A 26,332-nucleotide genomic window follows, 5' to 3' on the forward strand; every position below is an offset into this window, starting at 1 on the left:
TCAGTTTCTTGATGTTTGGGGATATTTTTCATCTCTAGAAACACTTCAGTTATTGTTCCCTCAGTCAGGAATGGTTCTTCTTCCCTGCTTCCTTATCTCAGTCATTTATATCTCAGCGTAGGCATTCCTTCCTCCAGGACGATGTCCCTGACTTCCCCGAACTCTGCAGTGGGTTAGGTTTCCCTTTTGTGTGCCCCCACAGTACTTCTCCTTTTGTTTCATGTATTATGGTTGCCTGATTATGAATTTGTTCTAATTGCTTACTTTTATTGCAAGCACAGAGAAGACAGCATCATATCCCCAACACCTAACACAAACTTGGTGCTTCCTGTGTATTTGTCAAATAAAGGAATGAATAGATGGAAGTATCTGGAACATCCATGATGACGAGGAAGTGAAGAAGTTGAAATGTGGAATAAGACTTATATACAGTCATCTCCAGACAGCTGATGCCACTGGGATTTTAAACACTTTATTTTTTTCTGAGCCAGATCTGAATTAGTAAAGAAAGAATAGAGAAGAAAGAAATATAGATGTGCTTTGGATTCTTTTTCCCATGAAACTTCTGTGCACTTCCTCAGACTCCAAATGCAAATATGCAAAACCAGTCATATCTCAGACCTGAAACAATCTCTCTCAATATCCTCAGTCAGGTGAAATCTGTAAGATTTGACACACCCATGCACACACATGCATGTGAAACTGGTGAAATCTGAATAAAGTTGCCAGATTTTATTAATGTTGATTACCTGGTTGTGATATTGTATTACAATACAGTTATGCAAGATATTACCTTTGAGGAAAATTGGTGAAGGATTTACAGGATCTCTGTATTATTTCTTATAATTGCATATAAATCTACAATTATCTTCAAATAAGAAGTAAAAAAAGGGCCGGGCGCTGTGGCTCACGCCTGTAATCCTAGCTCTTGGGAGGCCGAGGCGGGCGGATTGCTCAAGGTCAGGAGTTCAAAACCAGCCTGAGCAAGAGCGAGACCCCGTCTCTACTATAAATAGAAAGAAATTAATTGGCCAACTGATATATATATATAAAAAAAAATTAGCCGGGCATGGTGGCTCATGCCTGTAGTCCCAGCTACTCGGGAGGCTGAGGCAGAAGGATCACTCAAGCCCAGGAGTTTGAGGTTGCTGTGAGCTAGGCTGACGCCGCGGCACTCACTCTAGCCTGGACAACAAAGCGAGACTCTGTCTCAAAAAAAAAAAAAAAAAAAAGAAGTAAAAAAAGGAAAAAAAAGAAAATCTCACAGATGTGTGTGTTGGGACAGATGGGAGGTAAAATATGGGGTGAACGGGTGAGAAGTGTCCAGGTGTGCTTGGCTGAATAGTGTCCCCCCAAATTCATGTCCACTCAGAACAGGGACCAGAACACTGAGCTCTGCTGTGCCCCACCCTACCCCCTAGTCCGTGGAAAAATTGTCTTCCATGAAACTTAGGAACCAGGGGGCTGAATAGTAGGAGGTGAGTGTCAGAGGAGCAAGCAAAGCTTCATCTGCATTTACAGCCGCTCCCTATTGCTGGCATCACCTCCTGAGCTCCGCCTCTGCCCCCCTCCACCGTCCATGGAAAAAATTGTCTTGCATGAAATTGGTCCCTGATGCCAAAAAGGTTGGGGACTGCTGGCCTAGAACACCTAGCTCTATTACAAAGAAGAAACAATGATGTCCAGTTAATTGCTCCATAATGTGCTTTCTAGCCCCAATAAAACATTATTAACATGCAGTAGACATTTTAGATATTCAGATCAGTTTTTTTTTTCTTGCCACACAGTCTCTGGGCCCCTTTCCAGGACATGCATACATACCCAAACCCTCAGCAGCAGGAGGCCCTGCACGCAGCCTGTCTACCTGATTGAAACTCTTCTCATCTAATCCTCCTCCGCCAGTGGTGCCTCAGGGACCTTGCAGTCTGTGCAATAATTGGACAGTCACTGTGGGGACAGGACCTGTGCCTGGTTACCTGCCACTTTATACAGGATGGTCATGGGTTGGACACTCACTAAACCAAGCTTGGGAACTGGAAACTCGCTGTTTAAAAAAGAAAACAATGTTGATTAAAGTGAAAAGAAAATCTTAACCTTCCCATTAGAGTTTAAGGTAAAGAAAGCTTCAGATGCAAAAGGGTATTTTTGATAAGCTATTTATAGAATGACTAATATATTTTTTAGTAACTAAAGTCAGTAGAAGCAGCTAAGAAATATTTCAGAGCATGTCACATAACCCAAGTATTGAAAGAGCCATCAGAGCTTTTTGCTGTCCTCATCTTAGCAAGGTTAATGCTTGGAAATTTGTAATTACAGAATATAATTCTCTCTTATGCTATTGCATAACACTATAGGTCTTTTGTTTTCTCATTTATAAGTTATTTTTCTTCAAACGTGGACTGAGACAGGTGTTTCTGAGAAAACTGAAGTCCATTGAAATGTAAAGTCTGACTCTCCTGTTAAAAAAAAGTCCAAACTAAATTATAGCAGTGGGAAGTAGGAAAAAAATAACCCCCAAAACTGATCCTACATTTTGGCCCATTAGGCTTACTTTACCGACAACTTTGAAAGTGCACATATAATTGCTTACTGAGAAAAAGAGTAGGAGTAGGTTATGTGTAATCCGAAGTGCTTTTAACAAGGAAAAAATAAGAGACTCATCTGCTACTCCACATTCTTTTTTAAAAGATGAGCATTGGGATTTATCCGTCTTTCTTGGATTGTGTATTACAATAGGATACATATTAGCCTGCAAAGGAAGTAATTTAGTGGTGCTTCTGTAGTTTCTTTTTCAGCTGGATGAAACCTTTGAATGTCAAGTCCTTCAGGGAAATGATTCTTGCCCTCACCACTTGGAAGAGTATGCTCAGAAACTGGGACAAGAAAAGCTACTACCTTCCTAAACTATGCCCTTAAAAACACTAAAATTCTGTCAGCAACTGTGGACTTGAAAAATAGTATCTGTATTTAAATTACTGGGGCATTTATTGTGACAGTTGGAATTTATTTGTTTGGACTTAAATGTGAACGTACTATTCTGATATGATTTTCAATTTGTCACTCAAAAATTTAAGAAGTACTTTCACTTAAGAAGTACTGATTCAATATCTTATGTAGGTATGTTCTGGGCTACACGGAGAATATAAAATAAGGATAGTTATCCCCGTTATTAAGCAGCTGACAAGTTGAGAGAGGGATGTGGGGGAAGATGGTTTTTACTAACATTTCATGAGCGCTTTCTATGTGCCAGGTAATATTCAAAGTGCTTTATATGCATGAACTCTTTTAATCTTCAAAAACCCTAGGAAATCAGTACTAATTTAATAATCATTTTACAGATGAAGAAGCTGAGGCACAGGAAGTTTGGAAACTTGCCCAAGGTCAAACACCTAGCAAGTGGTAAAGTCAAGCCACAAACTCAGGTAAGCTAACCACTACGTTATAGTACACCTCAAGTTGGGCAGAACACACACACCTGCCCACGCATCATCAGTGATAATAAAAAAACAACTGATCATCACTAACAATGCTAAGGCAGTAAAATGATAAATAGGGAGATCATCCCGGGTTCAAACAGTTAAGGAAGGGTGCATGATATGAAACCAAACAGATGATGTCATCTGTTTGACATCCAAACAGATGATGTCATCTACATCATCTCGTTGGAGACGTCCATTAGCACTCGAGAACTCTGAGAAGTATGCAGGAGAACAACCTCTGTGTTTAATCCAATGTTTCCCAAACTCCTTTGACTATGAAGCATTTTTTTTTCAGGGCACACTTAACAAACATCTTTTGGCACACATATTTTTGTGCAATTTGGAAAATGTTAGTTTAGGAGAACTGAATTTATTTTAGGGCATCTGTTTGCAAAGACTCCCCTGGAGTCCTTAGCCTCTGCTGTCAGTGGTCAGAAAGTATCTGATGAAGAGGTTACAAGGGTGCCAGGCATGGTGGCTCATGCCTGCAATCCTCACACTTTGGAAGGCCAAGGCAGGAGGATCGCTTGAGGCCAGGAGTTTGAGACCAGCCTGGGCAACACAGCAAGACCCTATCTCTACAAACAAAACATTAAAAAAATTAGCTGGCATCGTGGTGTGTGTCTGTAGTTCTAGCTAGGACTTGGGAGGCTGATGCAGAAGGATCACTTGAGTCCAGGAGTTCGAGGCTGAGGCTGCAGTGAGCTATGATCACACCACTGCACTCCAGTCTGGGTTACAGAGGAAGACCCTACCTCAAAAAAGAAACAAACAAAACACAAACAAAATAATAAAAAAAAAGAGGTTGCAAGGGAAAGGGCTACTGGGAGCCTCAATGGAATTTGTAGGATTTGCATGGAATTGAAGAAAACTTGAGAAGTTGTAAAGATTGCTTATTTAAGCCTTCTCTCTAGCCAGCGTTGTATTCTTGTCAACTCCAGGAAAGTTTTAGGTTAACCAGACTATTTTTTTCTCTGGTTGGGCTGAGGAGTATTTACTTTAAAATCAGAAGAAGTAGGCCCTTATTTGTCTCTGGTCTTATCAGTGTATCCTTAGTACTCCAGGGACATTGTCTTCTTTAATCATTTTTACAGTATTTTGCCCATAATATAAGGATTATGTTTTGACCAACATGGCCACCTGTAGGTAATCATACTTAATGTCTGTTAATGGGTCATGTGTTTTCATTTGCATAAAAATTGACACAACCTACATAAAGCAAAAGATGCATCCCAACTCCCACATTATAGATATTTTTTTCTTTGAATGATGTACAAATTTACATTTGAGTACTCCCTTTCTGCTAGAGATTGTGCTATATGCTTTATGTATATCATTTAATTTTGTCCTCACAACTACCCCAGGGGGTAGAAGTTGCTATCATTTTATAGAAGAGGAGATGGTGGCTCAGTGAAGATTAAATTAATTGCCTCTGGTTAAACAGCTAATGATAATGAAGGATTTAAATTCTGGTCTATCTGACTCCAAAGCCCACACTTTAAAAACTCTACTGCATTGCTTCCCTAAAAGGGAAAAAAATACTGAAGATTAGATCAGTATTTGCAATACTAGAATTTGAAGCATTTCAGGCAATTGAATTGTTGCTTAGATGACTGACAAGGCAATCATGCATTTTCAAACCATATTAGCTAAAATTTAAATTTTAAAAAATAATCTCTCTGGCTTAATTAGGAGTTTGACTTCCTAATGTGAAATCACCAGCACTTCTTTACTATATTTCCCCATAAATTCTCCCTAATCTTACCCATGTGTAAATGTCTATTTGCCAAGTTTTTTTTGTTAAGAGGAGAGAAATTCTATCTATTGAAAAATCTACCATGTGCCAGAGAGTGTCCTCGGTGCTTTTTTGTATGCAATCTCTTAATTGCCACAACAATACTATAAAAGGTATTATTGTCTGCAAATAATTCTACACTGGTTTTAGGAACTTCCCTTTACTCCCAGAATAAGTTAGTAACAAAACCAGGTTGGGGACCCATTTCTGTCTTGGAAGCTTATCTGCTTTCTATCATGTTGTACTCCAGGAAGGAGCTGTGGGTGCATTTGGGCAATCACAGGTGTTTCACAAATTATCTAAGAGGCGTTCACTGATAACGCCAGTCTCTGGCACAAGTCTGAATGCTCCTGGAGGGATTGGGTCTTTTTATATCCCAATATCTAGCAGAATATCTCACACGTGGCAGGTCCTTAATCAATATTTATTTACTTGAAATGTAACTGCTCATGTAGGCTTGGCCTCTTTGGCAATGTTTCGGCTAGGTTTCTGGGTAACTTTTAAAAGTCATGTCTGACCTTCACTTGAAATACTACTGGGGTCTCCCTTTTGATTTTGACTTTCTAACACAGAATGTCCACAAATGAAAAAGGAGCTTTGCATTCAAACATGGGCAGACATTGAGGAATCAGTGGGATTCTGCATACAAATCTTAAAATGGATATGGGAGAATACAAAAAGATACAAGAGTGTTTCTGGGGAACAAGGGTAGTATTCTGTGTCTCCTTTGTTTCTAGATAGATTTAGAACACTCAGTTGTCCTGCATGAACTGTTCTATTCTTCTTCATCTCCTCCCATCCTGAATTGTGAGACCACATTTTCCACAAATAATCCTTGCATTGAGCCTGCTATGTACAACCTAAAACATTGTACCACATTCCCGTTTATATATGACTTTGACAAATGTGAGTCAGAAAAATATCAGGACTCTGGGTGGATGTAGAGCAGAACAGCGGCCCGGTTTCCCTAACTCGGTACTAACATCTTCATCAACTCGGGCATTTCTGCAGCCCCCAGGGGGAATGAGGCTCGTGGCCCGAGTTTGCATCCATGCTCTTGCTTTCAATGTTCCTTCTCCTGAGCAGTGGGTCCCTGTGGTTGAATCCACTTGGTTGGCTGGTACCTGGTGAGAATCAGGATATTTTCATATTGTGATATTTTTAAGAAATTATCTTTATTTTTAATAGTTCATCTAGACATGCCAATGGATATTTTTCGACCACATTTTGAGCAAAACTCACAAGGTGGTTTTTTCAAATCTCACATGTGTACACAAAATGACACAATTTTAAGAGTTTGCTTAAAAGAACAAAGCAGGAAAAATACAGGGAAATACAAGCTCATAACCAAATTCAAATCAGTAAGCAGATCTGATTCAACATGAGAAAAGATTACTAAACAAGCCTGTGTTTTGTAGGAAGCATTATCTGAAGACAGGGTTGCAGGACACACTCCAAATCCCTTTGTGGGAAGCCATAAGCAGGGAGAAACAGAGCGTGGTTTTTAGCCTAGCAGGGAGTTTTGGGTAGGTCAGGGTTTCATAAACAATGTCCTGACTATTCATTGCTGCTATTAAAAGGAAAGCAAGCTTTGCCTATCAGGTCTGGCAGTGATATTCTCTTTGTCTTAACTTGATCTTACCTTTACCTTTCGCTCACTAAAAATAGCCCTTTGATTTCTTTCGTCTTGAGCAATGAAACAATAAACTTGGTACATCAATTCCGGATGGTCTGTGGACCATAAGGTTGTAAAGATAAAACCCATAGATGATCCAGTAGCTGTGTCTTAACTAGTAATTGAAATATTAAAATATTGCAAGAGAGCAACTAGTAGGCAAGAGAAAAAAGTTTTTCACATTCTTTTTCTGTTTTTCTTTTTGTTGTTTTGTTTGCCAACAAATGAGGAACTCAAGAAATCTCCAGACAGTAGAATGAAGGAGACAGATGCATCCAGTTTATGCATCATGTCTCGTTTTACTTCAGATTTTTATTGTAGGTGTAGTTACTTCATAGGCTCAACCACTGGCTGTTTGGTAGTTTTCTCTGTGAGCTCTTTTTCAAGACCTAATTGTAACATAAACATTTTTGCCCTATGAACTTGGAACTACGAAGCACATCTCAATCTTATTCATTTAAATTATAATGGTAGTTTAAACAAGCCCATTTCCTAGACTCAAGTTAGAGGCCCCATTAGCTAAAATAGTATCTTCTTTCCTATCTCTACTTTCTGGTCCTCAGCAATTGCTTTCCTTGATTTGATTCCATATACATTAAAAATAGACTACTCAAAGGCCCTCTCTGCATCATCAAACCAAAGTTAGAGAGGTTTGGAAACGGGACTACACCCAACATATTCTCTTTTGGGGCCTTGCCAAACTGAGAGCTTCAGAATATTAAAGTGACATAGAAGCATTTGTCAGTTCATAGTTATTACAAAAAAAAAAGTTAGTGTTTAATTTCCACAACCTCCCTTCTTATCCATATCAATTTCAACTTATCATTCACCCATTTCATAAGATCTTCACACTTTCTTTAGCACCATCTGACAATCTCTCCTACTTTAATGAAAATATAACCAACTTCCCCAAATTTCCTCTAAACCTTAATTCTGCAAGCCTCAGTCTCTCTCTAGGGACTTATTATGGGCCAATCAAATTTTTGACATTTCATTTGTATGTTAGGAGGAAAAAACCCCAAACCAGTTACACTTAGGAAATGAGAACCACCTGTTATTCTACCAATTTGAGAAATAGCTTGATAGTGGCAGAAACAATCATTCTCCCACTACTACACAGTTGAAGGTAAAAAGAAAGGGGCATCAACAATTTCTATCTAACATTAGTTATGTTAAAACTTCTAAAGAAAAGGTTCAATGCACAGCACGTAGCAGCCTAGAGAAGAATGCTGTAATGAACTGATTTCATGGCCAAGTGTCTGAAGAAAAATGGCAACAAAATTCCCAGGTGACACTGCCAGCTAGAGCCATAATTAACCACAATGACCTGCCAGGAAGGTAAAGTCTGTCATAAAACTGAAGTATTTTCTTGACTTAAATAATATTAACTTCAGCTAAACAGTTGGGTAGTTGTTCACATGAAGTTAAGGAAAAAGAAAAATCCAGTTACTGTTAACACCAAAGAAATACACGCCAACCATAAACCAAAGGTCCTTTGGTACTGTAGCCAGAACAGACAAATGTGTGGTGTGGGAGCAGGGAATTCCCTGATGGGCAGATGACAGGGCCATAGAAGGTTCTCGAGACCTATGTCTGCTGTGAGGCTGACGCACCGCCATGTTCCATAACAAGAGTCACAAAGACACAAGCTTATCAGCTGGCTTGTGAAAACACTGCGGCTGTGTTGAAAAGTGACTGATTCAGACTTGCTGAAGGGTCTCATTAATTTGAGGAAACAATGCTTGGTGCCATAGATTAAACACTATGGTCTCAAGCGGAATGTGTGTGAAGTTTCCAAAATGTTTCCTCGACTTTATTCAGTTTTGGTTTGTGACCTTAGCTGGAAAACATAAAGATGGACATGGGATGGCAGTTCAGAGAGATATCTGTGAGGATTTAAGTTGGGCAGCTTTCAGAAGATGAAGGATGTTTAAAGTTAAGGCCTTTATCTGCAAACAATAGTATATTAATAAACTCTATACCATATTTACAAATGCATTCTCTTGTATTAAAACTAACAGTATTCTGTTCACAGTGCCATTGTTTATACAGGTAGCAATCCCATAATACTCATGTATTTTGGCATGGGAATCAGTAGCGCCTGGTATTTACAGAAAATGTACATGTGCGAATATAAACATGTCACTGAATCCATTATAGACAGATTGGCTAATGGTGCAAAGGAATGAACTGTACAGCACCTTCCCCTCGGGTCGGATAGGAAACGTGGTTTCTTAAATTGAGAAGATGCCAAATCTCTGCCCCAAAGTGGCATAAAGTCTATAACAAAACAATGAACCCCTTGTTCAAGTTTGGGTACATTGAGTAATCTTAGTCCAAAGTTTTAGACCCACTGTCTACTGCATAAAATACAAAAGTTAAAAAGATTCATTATTATTTTTATAATAATTATTATTAAAATAGAAGGTACTTTCTCTCACGCTCTCATTTGTGCTCTTGCACTTAAGACCAATATCCTTGGGGTTCCGAATATGCTGGTGTTTTTGTCATGCAGATCAGCAGTCAGGTGGCAAATGAGAAAGTGCTCTGGACTTGGGAACTGCTGCCTGTCACAGTGTGACCCAGGGCCATGAGGGACATGGCAGAAGCACCTCTTTCTCACTCCCAGTCTTCTCCTGCGGGGCACCCTGCTGGTGCCATCAGCCCCCAGGTCACTGAATGGAGTGGCTCCTAACGGCAGCTAACGCTGAGGTGACAAATGGCTTCTGTACACTTGCAGAAAGGAGGAGAGGCAGGTGAGTAGGAGGAGGGTGGCATTCAAAGATCCCCAGGCCACAACTCAGACGAGAGTCCTTCCTCAGAGCAGGCAGGTGGGCCAGGCCCCCTACGGGATGTCGCCTTCCGTGGCAGTCTGCGCCTCATTCTCAGTCCCCGGGCCTGTGTGGTCGTGGTCCGGGCCGCTGCCACTACTGCCCCTGCTCCTGCACTGCCTGGGTGACAGGCTGTTCCACTGGGCTTTGTTGTGTGCCAGGTGGCTCAGCATGTTCTCCGACAGCGGGCTGTTCCCGGTGAAACGGGCCCATTCCCGGAAGAGCGGCTCCACGATGTAGGTCATGAAACCTGGAACGAGCAAGGCCAAAGTCATCACCGAAGGGCAGGAAACCCACTTCCTTCTCCCTCGCAAACACCACTGGGGACCCGCTGCGTCCTCGGCTCTCCGGATATGAAGGCAAACGAGATAGGGTCACTGTCTTCAGTCTAGTAGCATAAAATGTGTCACCTTGGGCTTGTCACATGACCTCTTTGTGCCTCAGTTTCCTCATTTGGAAAAAGGAGCTAAAGAGAGCACTAAACCCATAAGGCTGTCCTGACAATTAAATGTCTTAACATATGTAAAAACATGTTTGGAAAGCTCCTGGCACATACTGAACACCCAATAAATATTGGCTATTATTATTTGCAGAGGGAGAAAGACACATAAGTAAAAAAGTAAAGAAAAAGGAGTCTGTTGGGACTAAGGGAGGGAGGAGGGGGAGGAGAAGAAAGAGCACATAATGTCAGGAAGGGACATCTCATGGATTTGCACCATCTGAAGAATTTGTACACTTACCCTGTGGAATACTTTTTTCTTCCCCAAGATTATCATTTTATAGCCATATTATGCTTTCAGTTATATTAAACAACTAAGTTAAATAAAATTCATTTATTTTCAATACAGATTTTTACCTGTCTTAAAGTCCTACTTTAATGACTAGATAAGATTGTTTGGTATTACACTTCTTTGTTAGTGTGTCTGTTCTCTTGTATATTTAAGATTTGCTGCTTTCTAATCATGTTTGCTATTAATATGCTTTCTACATTAGACATGATTTGTTAAGCAAAGATAACTTTCAGTGTAGGCCAGAATTGTTGGAATCATCACAAACTTGGACTTATTTAGGTTTTTAATTGTATTTTCTTGAAATGTAGAGTTGGAGAGAAAAGGCAAATGTTTTTCAGCATAACAAAAATTTCCAGCAACTAACCCTATATGTTTATAGGCATGTGAATCATAAGGCTTGATTTGATCTTTTTTTTTTTTTGGACAAATAACCGGCACTAGGCCTTTGAGGATACTATAGAGATAGAAAAAGGATGTAGCAATGCAAAATGTTACTGCATATTTCTGCATGATTTCATCTTACGTGAAATATGATTTAAATGTAATGAGATTGTTTTAGAGAACATGAACTTGAGGAGGAAAGTTAAGCCAGTGACTTTATGTCTGTATTTGGCATTTTGATAAGGTTATCTAGGGAGTCAGTAAGTTAAGGATGTCACATTTTCCTTGCTATTCTTGAATGTTCTTTATTCCTTCACAATTTCCATATCTAATTTCTCATATCATTCAACTTAAAATAAATTAGATATTAGATATCCAAAAAGATAGTTTGTAAATTATATTATTCTAAAGTTCAAAGGGTGAATATTTGTCAAGTGTATCTAAGTTTAAAAATGTTACAAAGCCAACATTTAAAAAGTCTAACACTTAAGAAATGAACTCATTTTCTTCCTGAAGTTACCCAGGAGTTACACATCTGTATTTATACTTGTTAGACATGTAAAGACTTGTGATGCTAGCTAGGAAAGCGATTTTAAAGGCTGAATAGACACCATAAGGCAGTTTTCCAAATGAAGGAAGGCTTCTGCATCTGCAGTTTTGGGAACCTGTTCCTGCAGTGTGTGGTGCTGGCCTGTCTCCCCAAGGGATGAGCTGACTTAGCTGGGAATTATCCCCCTGGAGGGGTGGGAGTGGGGACAGGGAGGAGTGGCGGCCTCAGAGTAGACAAGGATTGAATGACATCCTCTTTCTCTTCAGCTTTCTATAGATTTCACCAATTAGAGATTCATTCGATTGAATACTTCCTTTTTAAAATTCAGAATTGGTGGAGAGAGGGGAGGAGAGGAGGAAGAGAGGAGATATTAAACCCCAGTTCCACTTGGGTAAATATGAATTAAACAGAAAATCAGATCTAAGCCTGAGAAAGGCACCCAGAAAATTCTCATTTTGGATTGAGAAAGGAAAAAGGGAGGGAAGATTTTCACTCAGAGGGAGGCAGGACAGAGGAAATAGCTGCATTATTTAAGACCTGCTAGAAAAATTGTTGTCTGGGGGGGGGAGGGGGGGCTGAAGCCTGCAGCATCCATCAGACTCTGTTTAACTCTCTGGGTTTTTCCAGTTTAGCTTGATCTAATGTGTGACCATAATTCCCAACCCTGAACCTTTAAGAGCTGGCAGGTGTGGAACGGAGGTAGAAAAAGATTTATGTACTGAATTGTTTTATAATCACCTTCTCTTTCTCTTTATTATTGGTGTGCTGGTGTAGCATCCATGGGATTTCTCTATTTACTCAACTCCCAACCCATTTTTAAAAGAGGTATCTATGGCAACCACATTTTTCTGAGTTGAAAATCAGGACATATCTGACAAAATAAGTGTGTTCTCATGACAACAACAGGACAGAATCTCTGAAATCAGGTCTGTCTTGCAAATCCAGGTTGTGTGCTTAACAATGTGAATGCTTTTGTTAGGGGGGTCCAAAATGTCATTAACAGTTGTCTAGCAAATTTCTTTCTGGCCAGAGCTTAATACAGTGAGTCTCAGGACTAGGACTTTGGTCAGCGTCTAATTTTGAATCACATCTGCAGAACCTCCACAGCTAAAGCAACTAATAGGACAGAACTGGGTCCAACAAGGCTGAGGCTAAGGCTGATTTCTATTGCTGCTGCTCCCATCTCCAAACTCCCCAGCAATAGAATCATCATCAGCCTAGGGTTCCATTTTTTTTTATTACCCTTCCCTACTTTGGGGTGGAGGAATTGGCTTAATTGTGAAGACAACATAACAATATTAAGGACAATTTGGAAAAAAATGAATGCCCAATAATCTCATAATTCCAACACACCTATTTTAATATTTGTATATTCCTTTCAAATTGTTTTAGCTAGATTTATTTTGTTCCATAAAGGATGACTTTATGATTCCTTTTTAGGACTGTGGATTAGATTTGACCCTCAGTGATTATAAGTATGGCATTCTAACTTGCTCAGGTTTTCTTAATTTTCAGTTTATCTTTTCAGATGCACCCTTTCTTCCTGTTAAACCTTGAGCATTGCAGAGGGCTGTAGCACAGTGATTGCATTCAGTTATCTGAAGTCTGTGAAAATAGATAAAAAATAGGAACTGGTACATGTCAGGGCCAGAGCTTATAAGAAAAGAGTTAAAGTTCTGGGTTTTGTTTCAGTGGAAGAGAATTGCAAGGAAAAGAAAGGCTTGCTTTAAATGTAAATGGAATTAGTGGTGTGTTTTAAGTTGTGATAGAAATTCTTACCGGAGCAAAACTATTTCCTCCACTAAAGTACCTAAAAATTCTGCGTTTTGATTTGCTTAATGATCTTGTGCATAACTCAATTAGATAAAGTAATAATTATCCTGAATGCACCGACATCACCCTTAACCGGCAACAAAACTTTTATACTATTTTTCACAATTTCTCAATTGGTAATTACCTAGTAGACTAGTCATAATCAAAGTGTTTATCTAGACTCAGCCTGTCAAAGGGACATTGATTAAACCTCCAGTGCTGATCTTTCGAAAGCTGGGTGAAGATCTCCTTTTCTTTGTGATTCCTATCAGAGGTGCCAAAACTATTCATTTAAAATTGACATTGAATCCAACTCACCAATTTGTATACTGGGGATTGAATCTTTCTGTTGATTACAAAGAGGACTGATTTCCAGTTCAAATTTCTGTTCAAGTTCACCTAAGATGGAAGAAAAAGAAACACATTTGTAATCTAGAATTTATAAAGTGAGTATTAATAGTTTTAATGACCTATTGGAAGAAGTTATTTTGGGAATTTATGTTCCCTGTTGTTGTTATCATTAGGAACCCTTTAGCACTGACTTGTTCTGCCTTACTCTGGTAGCTTCCATGAAAATTTAAGTGTCAATGGCCATTTATAATAGGCTTATTGTAAAAAGGTGTGCTCTGAGACAAGAACAAACTTTTGAACAAGATCTATAAAAATAAGAAAACAACCAATGGGAAATTTCCTAACATGAAATGGAAGGAAATGAAAATGTCTATAAGTTACAGGTTAAGAAAACAGGTTTTATCCTCCCCCACACTCTTTCCTACTTTCATGCTGCCTGACCCTAGTCTGGTTTCATCTGAGGACAACCAGGAATACCGAGTAGAGAGGAAATGGGGTAGGACTAGAAAGATCTCCTTTGAGCAGCATCTCAGTCTGTAGCTACAAAATTAATCAGAAATATGAGTCCAGTACCTTTCGTTCTAATTCTTTAGAATTTTACCTAATGTAATGAAGGGGTAAAAAGAGTATAAAGGTTAGAATGATATTTCTTTTTAATGCCTTTATCAGCTAGAAGACCAAAGGAGAAATGCATCATGCAAAGCTTTATCAAAAATACTTTTATCAGCCCTTCTTGAGGGTAAAAAGTCATGGGTAGTTTTTGTGTTGGGAAAAACAATCTGATTAATCAGTGGAGACAGTGCTCAGAAACATTAGCTAGGTTCATGGTTGTGGGTCTACTCTCTTACACTAGAAGAGATAAAAACATTAACATTTATATAGTGCTTACTTACTATGTTCCAGGCACTGTTCTAAGCATCTCACATATGTTAATTAATTTAATCATTATAACAACCTCATTATAGTCCCCATTTTACACATGAGGAAACTGCAACACAGGGAAGGTACATTGACCCGAGGTCACACAGGTAGGAAAGGGGGGAGCCTGGATTCCAACCTAGCAGGTTTGGCTTCAGGAAGTTTGCACATTAACCACTGAGCTAGAATCCCAGAGAGGCTGCACTTCTGTCATTTTCATTAAAACTGCAGCCATGCCTCCTGCGGCCTCTCGTGCCACCGTGATTTTCAAGACTGATGAGAGGAAATTGCTCTGCCTTAATCCGAGGAGCTCAGGGAAGCCTGCTGCATTGGCTCTCCAAGTCCAGGCGATCTTAACCTTCTCAAGGAGGGCAAGACACTATTTAATATTCAAATGGATTTTCTCAATGCTGCTGCTTCTCCTTACCTCCATATTTCTGTTAACACTTTGGAAGAGTCACCTTTGATTTCTCCCTTCTCTCCACCCTCCATCTTGAGGCATCAATCCTGTTTCTTCCTCTTCTGGAATACCTTATTTCCCCCTTTTCATCCTACCTGACCTTAGTCTTGTTTCGTAATAATTCATTCTTTGTTTTTGTTTCTTAGCTAGTTTTCTTCTTCCAGTTTTTCTTCCACTTCAACTATATACATTGCCTCAAATGCACTTTCTAGGAAGGCTCCCATTGTCTCGTTCTCTATTTTAGCTTTGTGTCCAGGAGGTGCCACATCCTCTCGTTCCTACCTTCTATGAAACCGAGCTGGTCTACAAAGCAGGGTGCGTCCCTACCTCGGTGCTTTTCTAGTTCCCTCTGTCTAGGCCAGCACTGCCCAGTAGGACTTTCTGCAATGATAGAGAGGTTCTCTGCATTGCCCACTATGGTAGCCCCTGGAAATATGATCAATAAAACTGAGAAGCTACAATTTTCATTTTATTACATTTTAAGTCATTTAAATTTAACTGGCCACAGGTGCCTCGTGGCTTCCGTACTGGAAAGTGTGGCACAGGACACATCCTCAGTGCCCAGCTCAGATCCTACTGTGCTCAGTGCTAGATCTTCTCCTATGGCCTCTGCCACTGGAGGTCTTCCAATCAGATCATTTGTTCATTCATTCATTTAACAAAATTTATAAAGCGCTTATAGGTTTCAGATACTTTGCCAATCAACGTAGAGAATACAAAGAGGAAAACTGTATAGTTTCTTTCCTCCAGAAACTTTACTGATAACTATTTTGAGTGTACAAAGCATAAACGAACTGTACTTCTGCGTAGCCATAATAACATCCCCAGTGGGGCTTTGTACAAAGGAAAATCACAGTTTTGCTGAGGATTAGACAAGGCTGGAAGCAGATGTTCAATAAAAGCTTCTGAGAAACTAGGTTGACATCAATCTGTCATTACAAGGGGACAGAAATTTAAGAACTTTAAGATGTTGGGGGCTGGGCACGGTGGCTCACGTCTGTAATCCTAGCACTCTGGGAGGCTGAGGTGGGTGGATTGCTCAAGGTTAAGAGTTCAAAACCAACCTGAGCAAGAGCGAGACCCCATCTCTACTATAAATAGAAAGAAATTAATTGGCCAACGAAATATAAATATATATATATATATAAAATTAGCCAGGCATGGTGGTGCATGCCTGTAGTCCCAGCTACTCGGGAGGCTGAGGCAGAAAGATTACTTGAGCCAGGAGTTTAAGGTTGCTGTGAGCTAAGCTGATGCCCCGTCACTCTAGCCCAGGCAACAAAAGTGAGACTCTGTCTTAAAAAAAAAAAAAAAAAAGATGTTGGGGTTGGGGGGAGGGAGGCACATGGTGTTTGGAATCATAATCCCTGTTCTGAGGATGTAAGTTTCCCTAATTCATGGGATCTCATCTTCCTTTCTCCCTATGTACTTAGTCTTGATTATAAGGGTTTTTATTTGCTCAAAATCATAAATCATATTAAAGATACTTTGTCCGGGACTGTTAGTAGTTGGTGGAAGCCTGTCTGCCAGGAGCAGGCTTGAATGAGTTGGGGTTTTAGTCCAAATCCTAAACTGAAAGCCAGAATAAGATTAATCAAAATGATACAAGTCATCATTAAAGAATTAAAAAAAATAATTCAGTAGGGAGGACAGGCAGTTTGGATGACCAGAGAGTCTGGTCTTCTCTTCTTATTAATAAAATGGGCAGAACTTCTGCTAGACCATAAGGTTATTAAATCAAAAGGACATGATCTGCCCTCTCTATTATCCTTCCTCTGCCAGGAGACATGCCAGAGAAAAGTGCGTAGAAGCTCATCTTCAGTGATCAGAATTACAAATGTTCTAGGTTTTTCCATCTTATGATATCGCACATGCATATATCATTAGGACAACAGCAAGTTTTTGCAAAGGGGTCTTATAGGTGAACCTTCTTGGTTGATGCCATTTAGTTAACAACTTTGATTTATTAACTCTGTGGGTCTTAACTATCCTCCCAAGTGACATGCCCCAAGTCCCTGCCCCAAGTTGCTCAGAATCCAAATAAGGTGCAAGATGTGTGAATAAAAGGTTTAGACTGTAGTTGATACCCGTAATAGCCTATGACTGAATCAAAACCAAAAGAGCAGAATCTCCTCTCAGTCCCTTTGTCTGACTTCTGAGGATGGAGATGCTAGCCCCACTCACACTGTGCTATTTCAATATTTTATGAATCACACAGTAAAGAAAGTATCATTTTTAATTTACAACCTCCTTGCTCTGATTTCATATATCCTTTTGTTTTGCCCTCAGTGGAGGTTTTATATCATGGACAACTAGAACTGATCTTTAGATTTCTAACCACTCACACTCAATTCCAGTGAAATTACACAGAGCTGCAGGAATTACGTGAGCACTTTTATTTTGACAGAAAGAGATGGTGAGCAGAGCCTTCTGGCCCTGCATGAACTCAATCAATTCTTTTTCTGTTTTTGAGGCCATCACGGTGTCATTGACACATCTTTCAATCAATGGAGGCTCCTCCAAAAGGCTCACTGTTGCTATTTGACCTCCCCACAGAGCTGGTATGTGGGACACTTCAAGCTTTATTTGTTCTCAGCCTCTCAAACCTGATCCTGTCACTAGCATGAGGGCACCGCTGATGCCTGAACAAACATCCTGAACATTGAAACCAAGCCTGGAGAAACAAGGCTGTATTTAAAGGCCGATATCCCTCCCAACATCAAGGTCCTGCCTGCTAATTCATTGCCTTATTTCTGAATGAGGGTAATCTTTTAAAAATTATACCCTAATTCAGGGCCATTTGTCTTTTTACAGCAAAATTCTCTACCTCACTGTGGAAACTCTATTTGAAAGGATGAACTCAATTTTTGGTCAGCGGGGTCCAATTTCATTATTAACTTTGTTTAAGAAAGCGAGGAGAAGGAACACAAAAGGAGTCCAAGTCCTTCTGTCAGAGTGGAAAACATTGACCTCAAACAGCATTTAGCACTTAGGCTGCGCTTAGCTCGTTAAAATGAAGGTCAGAGAAAAAAATCAAACTGTCCTTCTCATTGGTATATACACAGAGGAAAGCCATATGGATTTATGTTCCACTTTGGCCCGTTTTTATGGTGCCTCATTACTACCTGTTTCTGTAATAAGTCAACGTTATTTATTTTTAGATTTTTTTCCAAAAAAGGGTTGGTGGTTTGCAAGAGAGTTAAAGAGAAAGGTTAGGATAATAACAGTTGATGAAAGAACAAATGTCATGATAGATTAGCCATTTCCTGTTTTATTGGGATAAAGGCCTGCAAGAAGAAGGGGCAGGGAAATCTCAGCTGTTGGATCACTACTGACCTTGCCTGTAGAATTCTTCACAGACCCTTTCACTCCATTGCTTGCTCATCTCCCAGATTCTACAAGGATTGCAAATGTCAGCACACTTCAAGGCGATCTGAGAAATGACAGGGCAGGGAGAGGTTGTCAGAGGATGCTCCTTCAGTTGCAAATGCGCCCCTAGCCAAAGGGGCTGTGAAGCCCGCCAGTTTGCCTCGTGGTGCCAGGCCCATATTTACAGACGGCCTCCCTGACCTGCCTCTGCGGGAAACAGAACTTATTCACCGCCGCACAAAGCCTTCGTTCAGAACGCTGGCTTTACAGCCGTGAGAAGCAGGGAAGAGCCACAGTCCAAGGACATGGAGCTTCCTGGAGGAGACTTGGGCGGGCAGGCCAAGGAAAGCCATGGCCTGGCTCCTTCTGCTGCCCCATCCCTCACAGGCAGGGAGGCTGCAGGGGCCCCCTCTCCAGGCTCAGGTGAGATCATCGGGACCTCACTCTCACAGTAGCCACATTGATGGACTCCATACGTCACTTAGGTTATGTGTGTTGGCATTTACGTGCCTGTGTTTGTGTGTGTAAGCTCAGACTGCCAGCCAGGGAACTAAGTCATATCAAACCTAGGAGCGTTTTGTTATACAGCTACATCAGGGCCTTTGTGACTAGCCTCACCCCAGTCTGCATCTGGGATGTCAGCTTTCATCAGTGATGATGACCCTGGGAGGGTAATCTTGAATTTCCAGAGAAGTTGCTTCTCTCTTCTAACCACCAACTGCTGCCAAGAGACCAGCCCACCAGCAGTGTCCATTGTTTTGACTGAATTCCTTGGGATCACAGACCAGCTAGCAATGGTGGGGTCTGGAAGAGCCTTGGATTATCTTAAGCTGCATGTTCGGCTGTTTACATTTATTTCCTGGTGAATGAGGGTACCAGGACATGTTGGAGTGGGTAAGGGGCAAAGTCCCTTCCAGGTTCTGCCTCGAGGGAGTCATTTGATGTAGTAAGCCTTCCTTTGGAAGCGTTTAAGTGTTCAAGGCCAAATCTTTCAACTACTTACAGCTTGGCTTGAATCACTGAAATCAGACACCTGGTTAATCTTTGTGGCACTCAGCGACTAGAAGACTAGTTTGGGAGGAAAAAGGAGGGGATCATAGTTCTATAGTTGGGAGTAGGGTATTTCCCAGCAAGGATGGAACACTTTGGAGAGCTACAGAGGGCAGCATGGAAGCCTGGAGCAAAAAACCCTGTACCAATGGCTCCTTTCTGCAGAGTAAAGCAGAAAGGGTTGGGCTTGATCTGATTCAACTCAATTCACTTCAACTTAAAATAATTTGTTTTTTGCTGCCTAAAAATGGCAAGACTAGATAAAGATGTTTGAGCCTCAGATGAAAATAGTTTAGATAGTAAAAGTAAGTAAAACAGGGTTTGATTAAATACATTTTAGGTAAAGGAAGTCCACTTGTTTTTCAGTGTTTGTCTGAACTACAGGTAACATAAAGTTTTTGTGTTACAGAAACAGTCTTTTAAAATTGCACAGGAATGACAGTGTTCAATTTCACAGCAAGCTACAAAATGTGGTAGATCCAGTGGAGCTACTCTTTGGTGAAGCAGTTACTGAACAAGGAAAAATGAGATATTATCAACTTGCTGACACGAAACCCAGATTTTGTTTGCTTGTAAACCACTTAAAAATTTCATGTATCTCAAAGCTTTTAATAAAATAGATCACTGCTTAATTTACAGCATGGGAGATATCTCCTTCTCAAATGTGCTAAAATACTGATTATATTCCTAAGTGTTTTTACTCAGCAAGGATAATGGCTGTTAGTTGTTATTGTTTACCTGAAGCATAAAGTGCCTGTCGTGGGCATCCTCCAGTCTTAAATCTTTATTGTGGAGGTGGGCTTTCAATCTGGTCAAAAATTCATTCTGCCTGTTGATGTCTGTTGCCAAGATCAAGGAGCCCAGCTGCTGTTCAATATCCTGTCTGCATCCACAGGAATGAAAGAGAAAAACACACACACAGAAAGCAAATCCCTTTGAGGAGGGCGATTGATTCTCTCGTCATCAGGTGGCTCGTACTCCCGTTTCTGCCTTTGATTCTGTTTATTACAGAGTCCCAGCCCCGCACAGCCCACGAGCGAGTGTCTCTCCCACTGTCAGTTCTGTCCTCAGACAGGAGGCATGCCAACAGCTGTGCACAGTGACTGAAGCCTTGGGAGAACAAAGCTGTAGTAGCTTATACATTTCCATGGTTCCTACGGGTAGAAAAACTAATGCATGCTTTAAGGAGGAGGACACAAAAAGACTCACAGAATCACAGGAATTCGGGTTGTGCTTTTAGAGAGTTCAAACCAGTTCAAACATTAAGATTTGCATGGAGAGAGAAAGTGCAAAATAATAGAAATGGCCACGATGGGAATAACGGTGAATGGTACTAGGGGATGGAAAGATCCATCAACAGAACAGAATAGATCAGCCAGAAAGAGATACTGGAACTTGAAAACAAAAGGGTGATTAGGATGCCATTACAAGCTAGTGGGTAAGAGATATGCTAGTCAACAAATGATACAGAGAGAGAGAGAGATTTTGGAAAAATAAAGCAAGTTAGAGCTTTGCCTCACATTTAGAAAGTAATCAATGGAAGGAAAGATCCATAACTATTTTTAAAATTCACCTTTGCATAGTGCATGGAGCATATGTACACATATATAAGGTGAACATCTCATAATTGCCACACAGGTCAAGAACATCCGCCTGCCCCAGAAGGTCCCTATTGCCTGTCTCACCACAACCCTGTTCCCCTCAATCCCTGAAGTAACCACTCTTTTGATCTGTTTTAATCATTTTTCTTGCTACTTATAATTTTATCACCTGTGCATACATGTGTAAACAATATGGTTTAACAGTCAGTTATATGGTACATATTGGTTTATAACTTGCTTCTTAAGCTTAACATTATGTTTTTGAAATTCATCCACGTTGATGTGAAGGCTGTAGTTCACCCATTTTCTTTATTATATTGTCTCTATTGTAGGAAGATACTACAATGTGTTTATCTGTTCTGCTTTTGATGGTAGCTTGAGTTGTTTCTAGTTTTTGGCTACTGTGAAAGATGCCACAGTAAACATCCTTGTATACCTCCGTTAGACATGTGCAGAAGTTTCCCTAGGGCCTATACTGGTCATTTGTCACTTACATGTTGCAAATTTCTTCCCTTACTCTGACTTGTCTTTTCATTTTCTTTATGATGTCTATTGATAAAAGGAAGTCTTAATTTTTAAAGTAGCTTAATCTAAAAATCTTTTTATTTACGGTTAGTTTAGATTTTTCTCCTATTTAAGAATCCTTCCCAGCTTTGATGAAAAAATTCCCCCATATTATATTCTAAAAGGTTCATAGTCTCACCATTCACATGTTTTAAGCCACACATTTATCTTTAATCTACTTCTGAACATTAAAAATAATTATGTAAAGCAAGGAATTCACAAAAGAAATGCAAACTACTCCCCAAATGTCAAGTGATATTAAATATTCTTAGTATAACCAAAAGCAAATTAAAACAGCCATGTGATACTACTTTCCCATTTTTATTGGTAAGGATTAAAATTTACTATTAAATAATTCCCTGAATTAATGAATGACTGTAATACTTATTGTTGCTGATGGTATGGAGAAAATAATTACACTCCTTCTCTGTTAGTGAGAGTGTAAATTAGCACAATGTTTCTGGACGATAATTTAGGACTTAGTCTTAAAAGCATTTAATGAACATGAATGATTTGACCAAGAGTTTATCTATAAATCTCTATTAACATGTTAGTAGAGATGTGTATTACATGGATGCTTATTCTATTGTTTATAATAATGAAACATTTTAGGCAAAAAATAATCACAAAAATTTATAAGGAGATTAGTTAAATAAACCATGACACATTCTTATTGTGCAATTATTACATATGATAGTATACAGCTATATTTCTTAACATAGAAAAATGTTATGTTTTATTATTATGTTAAAAAGCAGGATACAAAGCAGGTAAAGCATGATCTCTATGGTCATAGAAAATAAATTGGAACAATGTATAGTAGGATTATGGGTGATTTTTTCTTTATACTTCTCAACATTTATAAATTTTTTAAAAATATGAATTTATTAAATTTATAATCAGAAATATAACTATTTTGGTTAGGTGAAATGTTTCATGAATCAAATTAAAATTTTTAGGTAAATAAAAACATCAAGTAATATTTAAGACATATAACGAATGGTTACTGTAGTTAATATACAAAGAGTTCTTACAAACGAATAACACTAATAGGAAAAGAACAAATATAAAAATTTGTTTTCTAAAGAAATAGCAATGCCCAGTAAATATATGAAAAATTTCTGTCTTAGTTGTAATTAAATGATGTATACTAATTCAATGAAAACCTCTATTTCTCTCTATATACATATATATGCATGTATATACTCACATATATGTGTCAAATTTGCAAATGTTTTAAAAAGATAATAAAGATAGAACAATTTTGGTGATGGTGCATTGGTACATTTTCTTATGATCCAACAATAGGAATGCAGATAGATACAAATTTTTGGAAAAACCACTTGATAATATAAAACAAAGGTGTTAAAAATTCAGACCTTTCTCACTAATAACTTCTATCTGCAAACATATTCTGAGAAAATAGAGTATTGGAGTTTGGGATAACAATATTTGTTTAAGAATGCTTGTCGAGCATAAATAATGGCAAAAATTTGGAAACTATCTAAATTCCCAATGATAAGCAGTAGTTGCATAGATTTTGACACAGTAATGTCATGTAGCCAATAAACCGATTTTAATTTAAGTAACAGGCTTAATGATATGGAAAAAAGCCTTTACAGCAAATGAAAAATATCAAGACATAACTACAGGATAAGTCTCTCATTTTGTTAAAATACGATTGTATTGAAAAAAGTCTAAAAGGAAATATACCAGCCAGGTTAATATGAATTATTCCTGGATGGCAGGATTGCCAGTAATTTTAGTATTCTTTTTCATATCAGGTTGAACTGTATGAAAATGCCAATAGTCTATGGTTTTTGACCCTCAAAAATAGCAACTTCATAAGGTTCAAACTAATACTTTTCTAAGTTTTTCTTAGTTTCTATGGTTAACCTGTCTTACTTTTAAAAATCAGAAAAAGGACTTTAAAGTATTTACATGAGGATGATGTAATGCATGGTGTAATGATGATGATGATAGCTTTTGGTTATAAAGTCCTTTTGCATCTATTATTGCATAACAATTATTCTAGCAAAAGCAATTTATAACACTGTGTTCCACAAAGTGACTTAAAAAATTATCGCATTTTAATTTGGAATCCATAGAGATGAAAGGAGTATTTTAGGAAATGAATACTAACTGAGCAACAAACAGAGTGAATGTGAGCACTAAAGGGGACAAGCCTGGCCGCCCGAGTCCCTTCCTCCCATTTTTCTTGCATTTTCTTTTCTGTCCTCACTATTTTTTCTTCTCTTCTTTTTTTCTTTTATAAATTGGTCCCTCCCATTTACCTCATCTTTTCTCTTTTCCTTCTCAAATGATTTCTTGCTCTAGTTTTTAGTTCTTTTTGCATTTAGTCCTTTCAATCTTTGCAATTTATTATTCTAGTAAAAGGAACAGGTTTTTATTCCATGCACGAGGACTGGTTTTCTTTAATTCCTGGATAAAAAGTTATCAGAACTGAAGTTCCTTCTGCAAATTCCACATTCTTTTGGGTGCTAGGAAACAGCATGAGATTGTATCAGTGGGCCAAGAATAAACCTACAACCCCGGAGCATACTGCCTGTTTTATAGGGAGATACCACTTGGCCTTTAACCTCAAGTTATATATGTACCTGTCATTAAGAAGGTACAGAAAATTTATTTACTGTACACAGAAATTTATTTACTCCTTTTACCTAGGTCACTTGGGTTCTGCACATTGTTATTAAACAGATTGCAAATAAGTAATGGCTTTGGAACACAGGGTAGCAGCTAACTTGGGGCTATGAGGAAAATGAGGCAATGGCCTTGGATTTAGTAGGGCCTTGGTCTACACAAGGGGGCTAACGAACTGTGAACCAGGAAACTAGTGTTTTCCCCTTCTGTTTAAAGCACAAGAGACATAGGTAAACTAATCATGAAAAAACTGCTGGAATCAATTCAATTACTTAACAAATGACACTTTAGAAAATAATTTCTGACTTCTAATTTTGGTAAGACTGGCAATTACAAAACACACTTTATTGGATTAGCTTTAGATCTAGCTTGAGAACTCCTACGTCCCTTCTTCACAAATATTTATTATTTGGATTTACATGGGAGGACAATTTTGCTAACTTAAAGGATGGGAATTTGGCAAAGCAGAGTGTTGATGCTGAAGAGTGTGAAAACTGAGAGTTGTTTGTTATCCCTTTTCCTGACTGCAGGTCATTGACTGTCCAAGGCCTTTTCAAAGCACACAGAGGGATTCTGGTTTCTGGGTTGCCGTAACTGACACCAAATCTCCTCTGATAGATAGACACCCCAGTACAGGCAGGAAGCACAGCCGGCTGGCTGCTTGCCATTCACGCCAGGGGGCCCAGGCTCGCCCTAGAGAAAAAGGCTTATCTTCACTGTGTGCACACCAGTGTGTTTCATCTCGGCAGCACTTACGTCATTTCCTTCGGCAAGTGAGCGAGAAGCCTTGATTCTCGAAGCATGCCAATCGTAGATCGCCAGTGGTGATTCTCCAGCACAGACATATTCTAGAAAGAAAGGGGGAGGAAAAAAAAAGCTATAAATCAGAGGGAAGCCGGTTACTGATCTTTCATGCTGAACACAGCTCCACTGAGGCCAGCATTTTCCCTCCGGCCACTTTGTACCTGATGACACAGAGACAGACCAGAAAAGAAACACAAGATAAAAACTACCAGGAGGTCTACTGTCAAGGCCACCATGAGTGGGAGAGCAGCAGGGCCTGGGCTGACCCTCTGCTGCAGGAGTGGGTGACAATCTATTTCCAGTATCATTCACTCCTGCTTCTGCCCCTGTTTTCAATAGCTTGGCAAGGCAACACTAAATGTAGATGAAAGAAAGCAAAGCAGTGGAAAATATGTAGTAATGGATACTGTGGCGCTATAGTCATAACATAATCTAAGATTATACTACCAACCTGAACAGAGGCAGGCTTCACAACCTCTGGTCTAATGGATTACCTTAACCATTGCTTCTCAACACTGAAAAGAACCTCCTAAATCCAAGCCACCACAGAGTTGGTGACACATTCAGACTCCTGAAGCCCAGCCATTACGATTTTGATTCAATAGGTTTGTGGTGATTAATTCTTAGGTTCGCTAAAGTTTGAGAACCACTGTCCTGGAGGCAGCTCTGCCAATAATCTTCATGACCGGCATATTCGCATTTAGCCCATTAGGTCTATGAGTTGGAATCCACAATTTCTTCCTTGTTCAATTATCTTAATATTTCTCCTCTTGTGGGAACCTCTATTATGTTCAGTGTCCTTTGACTTTACTGTTATTTTAAATATGCTTATTATCTGAACATTTAACTAACATTTCAATAATGAATATTTCTTACACTCGACTGTGTTTTTTTCTAATTAGCAAACATTATAGCTTTACCACGGACTTCATACATATACAAGAGAACCCATCTCGAGCTCAGGCAATATTTTTGCTTTATTTTCTTATTTGTTTATTTCTTCATTCGTTCAAATCTTGTTTCAAGAGGGGTTATAAACTTACAAAAAATACAAGGAGATAGTTGCTATGGTTTGACTGTCCCCTCAAAAACTCATGTTGAAACTTAATCCCCAATGTGGTAGTATCGAGAGACAGGGCTTTTAAGAGGTGATAAGATCCTGAGGGCAGCCCTCATGACTGTGCTAACTCATTCATGGATTAATGGGTTATCATGGGAGGAAAATTGGTGGCTTTATAAG

General features: G+C 39.2%; 1 protein-coding gene and 1 long non-coding RNA gene across 4 annotated transcripts in view; one reads left to right on the forward strand and one right to left on the reverse strand.

The window, feature by feature from the left end:
• The window catches only part of LOC142870931 (uncharacterized), a 43,453-nt gene that overhangs the window by 6,819 nt on the left and 10,302 nt on the right, over positions 1-26,332 (forward strand). The window contains exon 2 of the long non-coding RNA XR_012919272.1: positions 3,339-3,422. This is a non-coding gene — a long non-coding RNA (uncharacterized LOC142870931). The remainder of the gene's footprint in view (positions 1-3,338; positions 3,423-26,332) is intronic.
• Positions 3,829-26,332, reverse strand: part of PDE7B (phosphodiesterase 7B) — a 310,933-nt gene continuing 288,429 nt past the window's right edge. The window contains exons 8-12 of one of the 3 annotated variants that reach the window (XM_012739467.3): positions 25,045-25,136; positions 20,201-20,345; positions 18,380-18,476; positions 13,633-13,713; positions 3,829-10,030 (exon numbers count right to left, since the gene is read on the reverse strand). In XM_012739467.3, coding sequence (XP_012594921.1) covers positions 9,795-10,030; positions 13,633-13,713; positions 18,380-18,476; positions 20,201-20,345; positions 25,045-25,136 — 651 coding nt within the window. In that variant the 3' untranslated portion in view covers positions 3,829-9,794. The remainder of the gene's footprint in view (positions 10,031-13,632; positions 13,714-18,379; positions 18,477-20,200; positions 20,346-25,044; positions 25,137-26,332) is intronic. The other 2 variants (XM_012739466.3, XM_012739465.3) reach the window with 2 other exon arrangements.

Source organism: Microcebus murinus, chromosome 5 (assembly GCF_040939455.1).
Source record: "Microcebus murinus isolate Inina chromosome 5, M.murinus_Inina_mat1.0, whole genome shotgun sequence".
Classification (NCBI taxonomy): Eukaryota; Metazoa; Chordata; class Mammalia; order Primates; family Cheirogaleidae; genus Microcebus; species Microcebus murinus.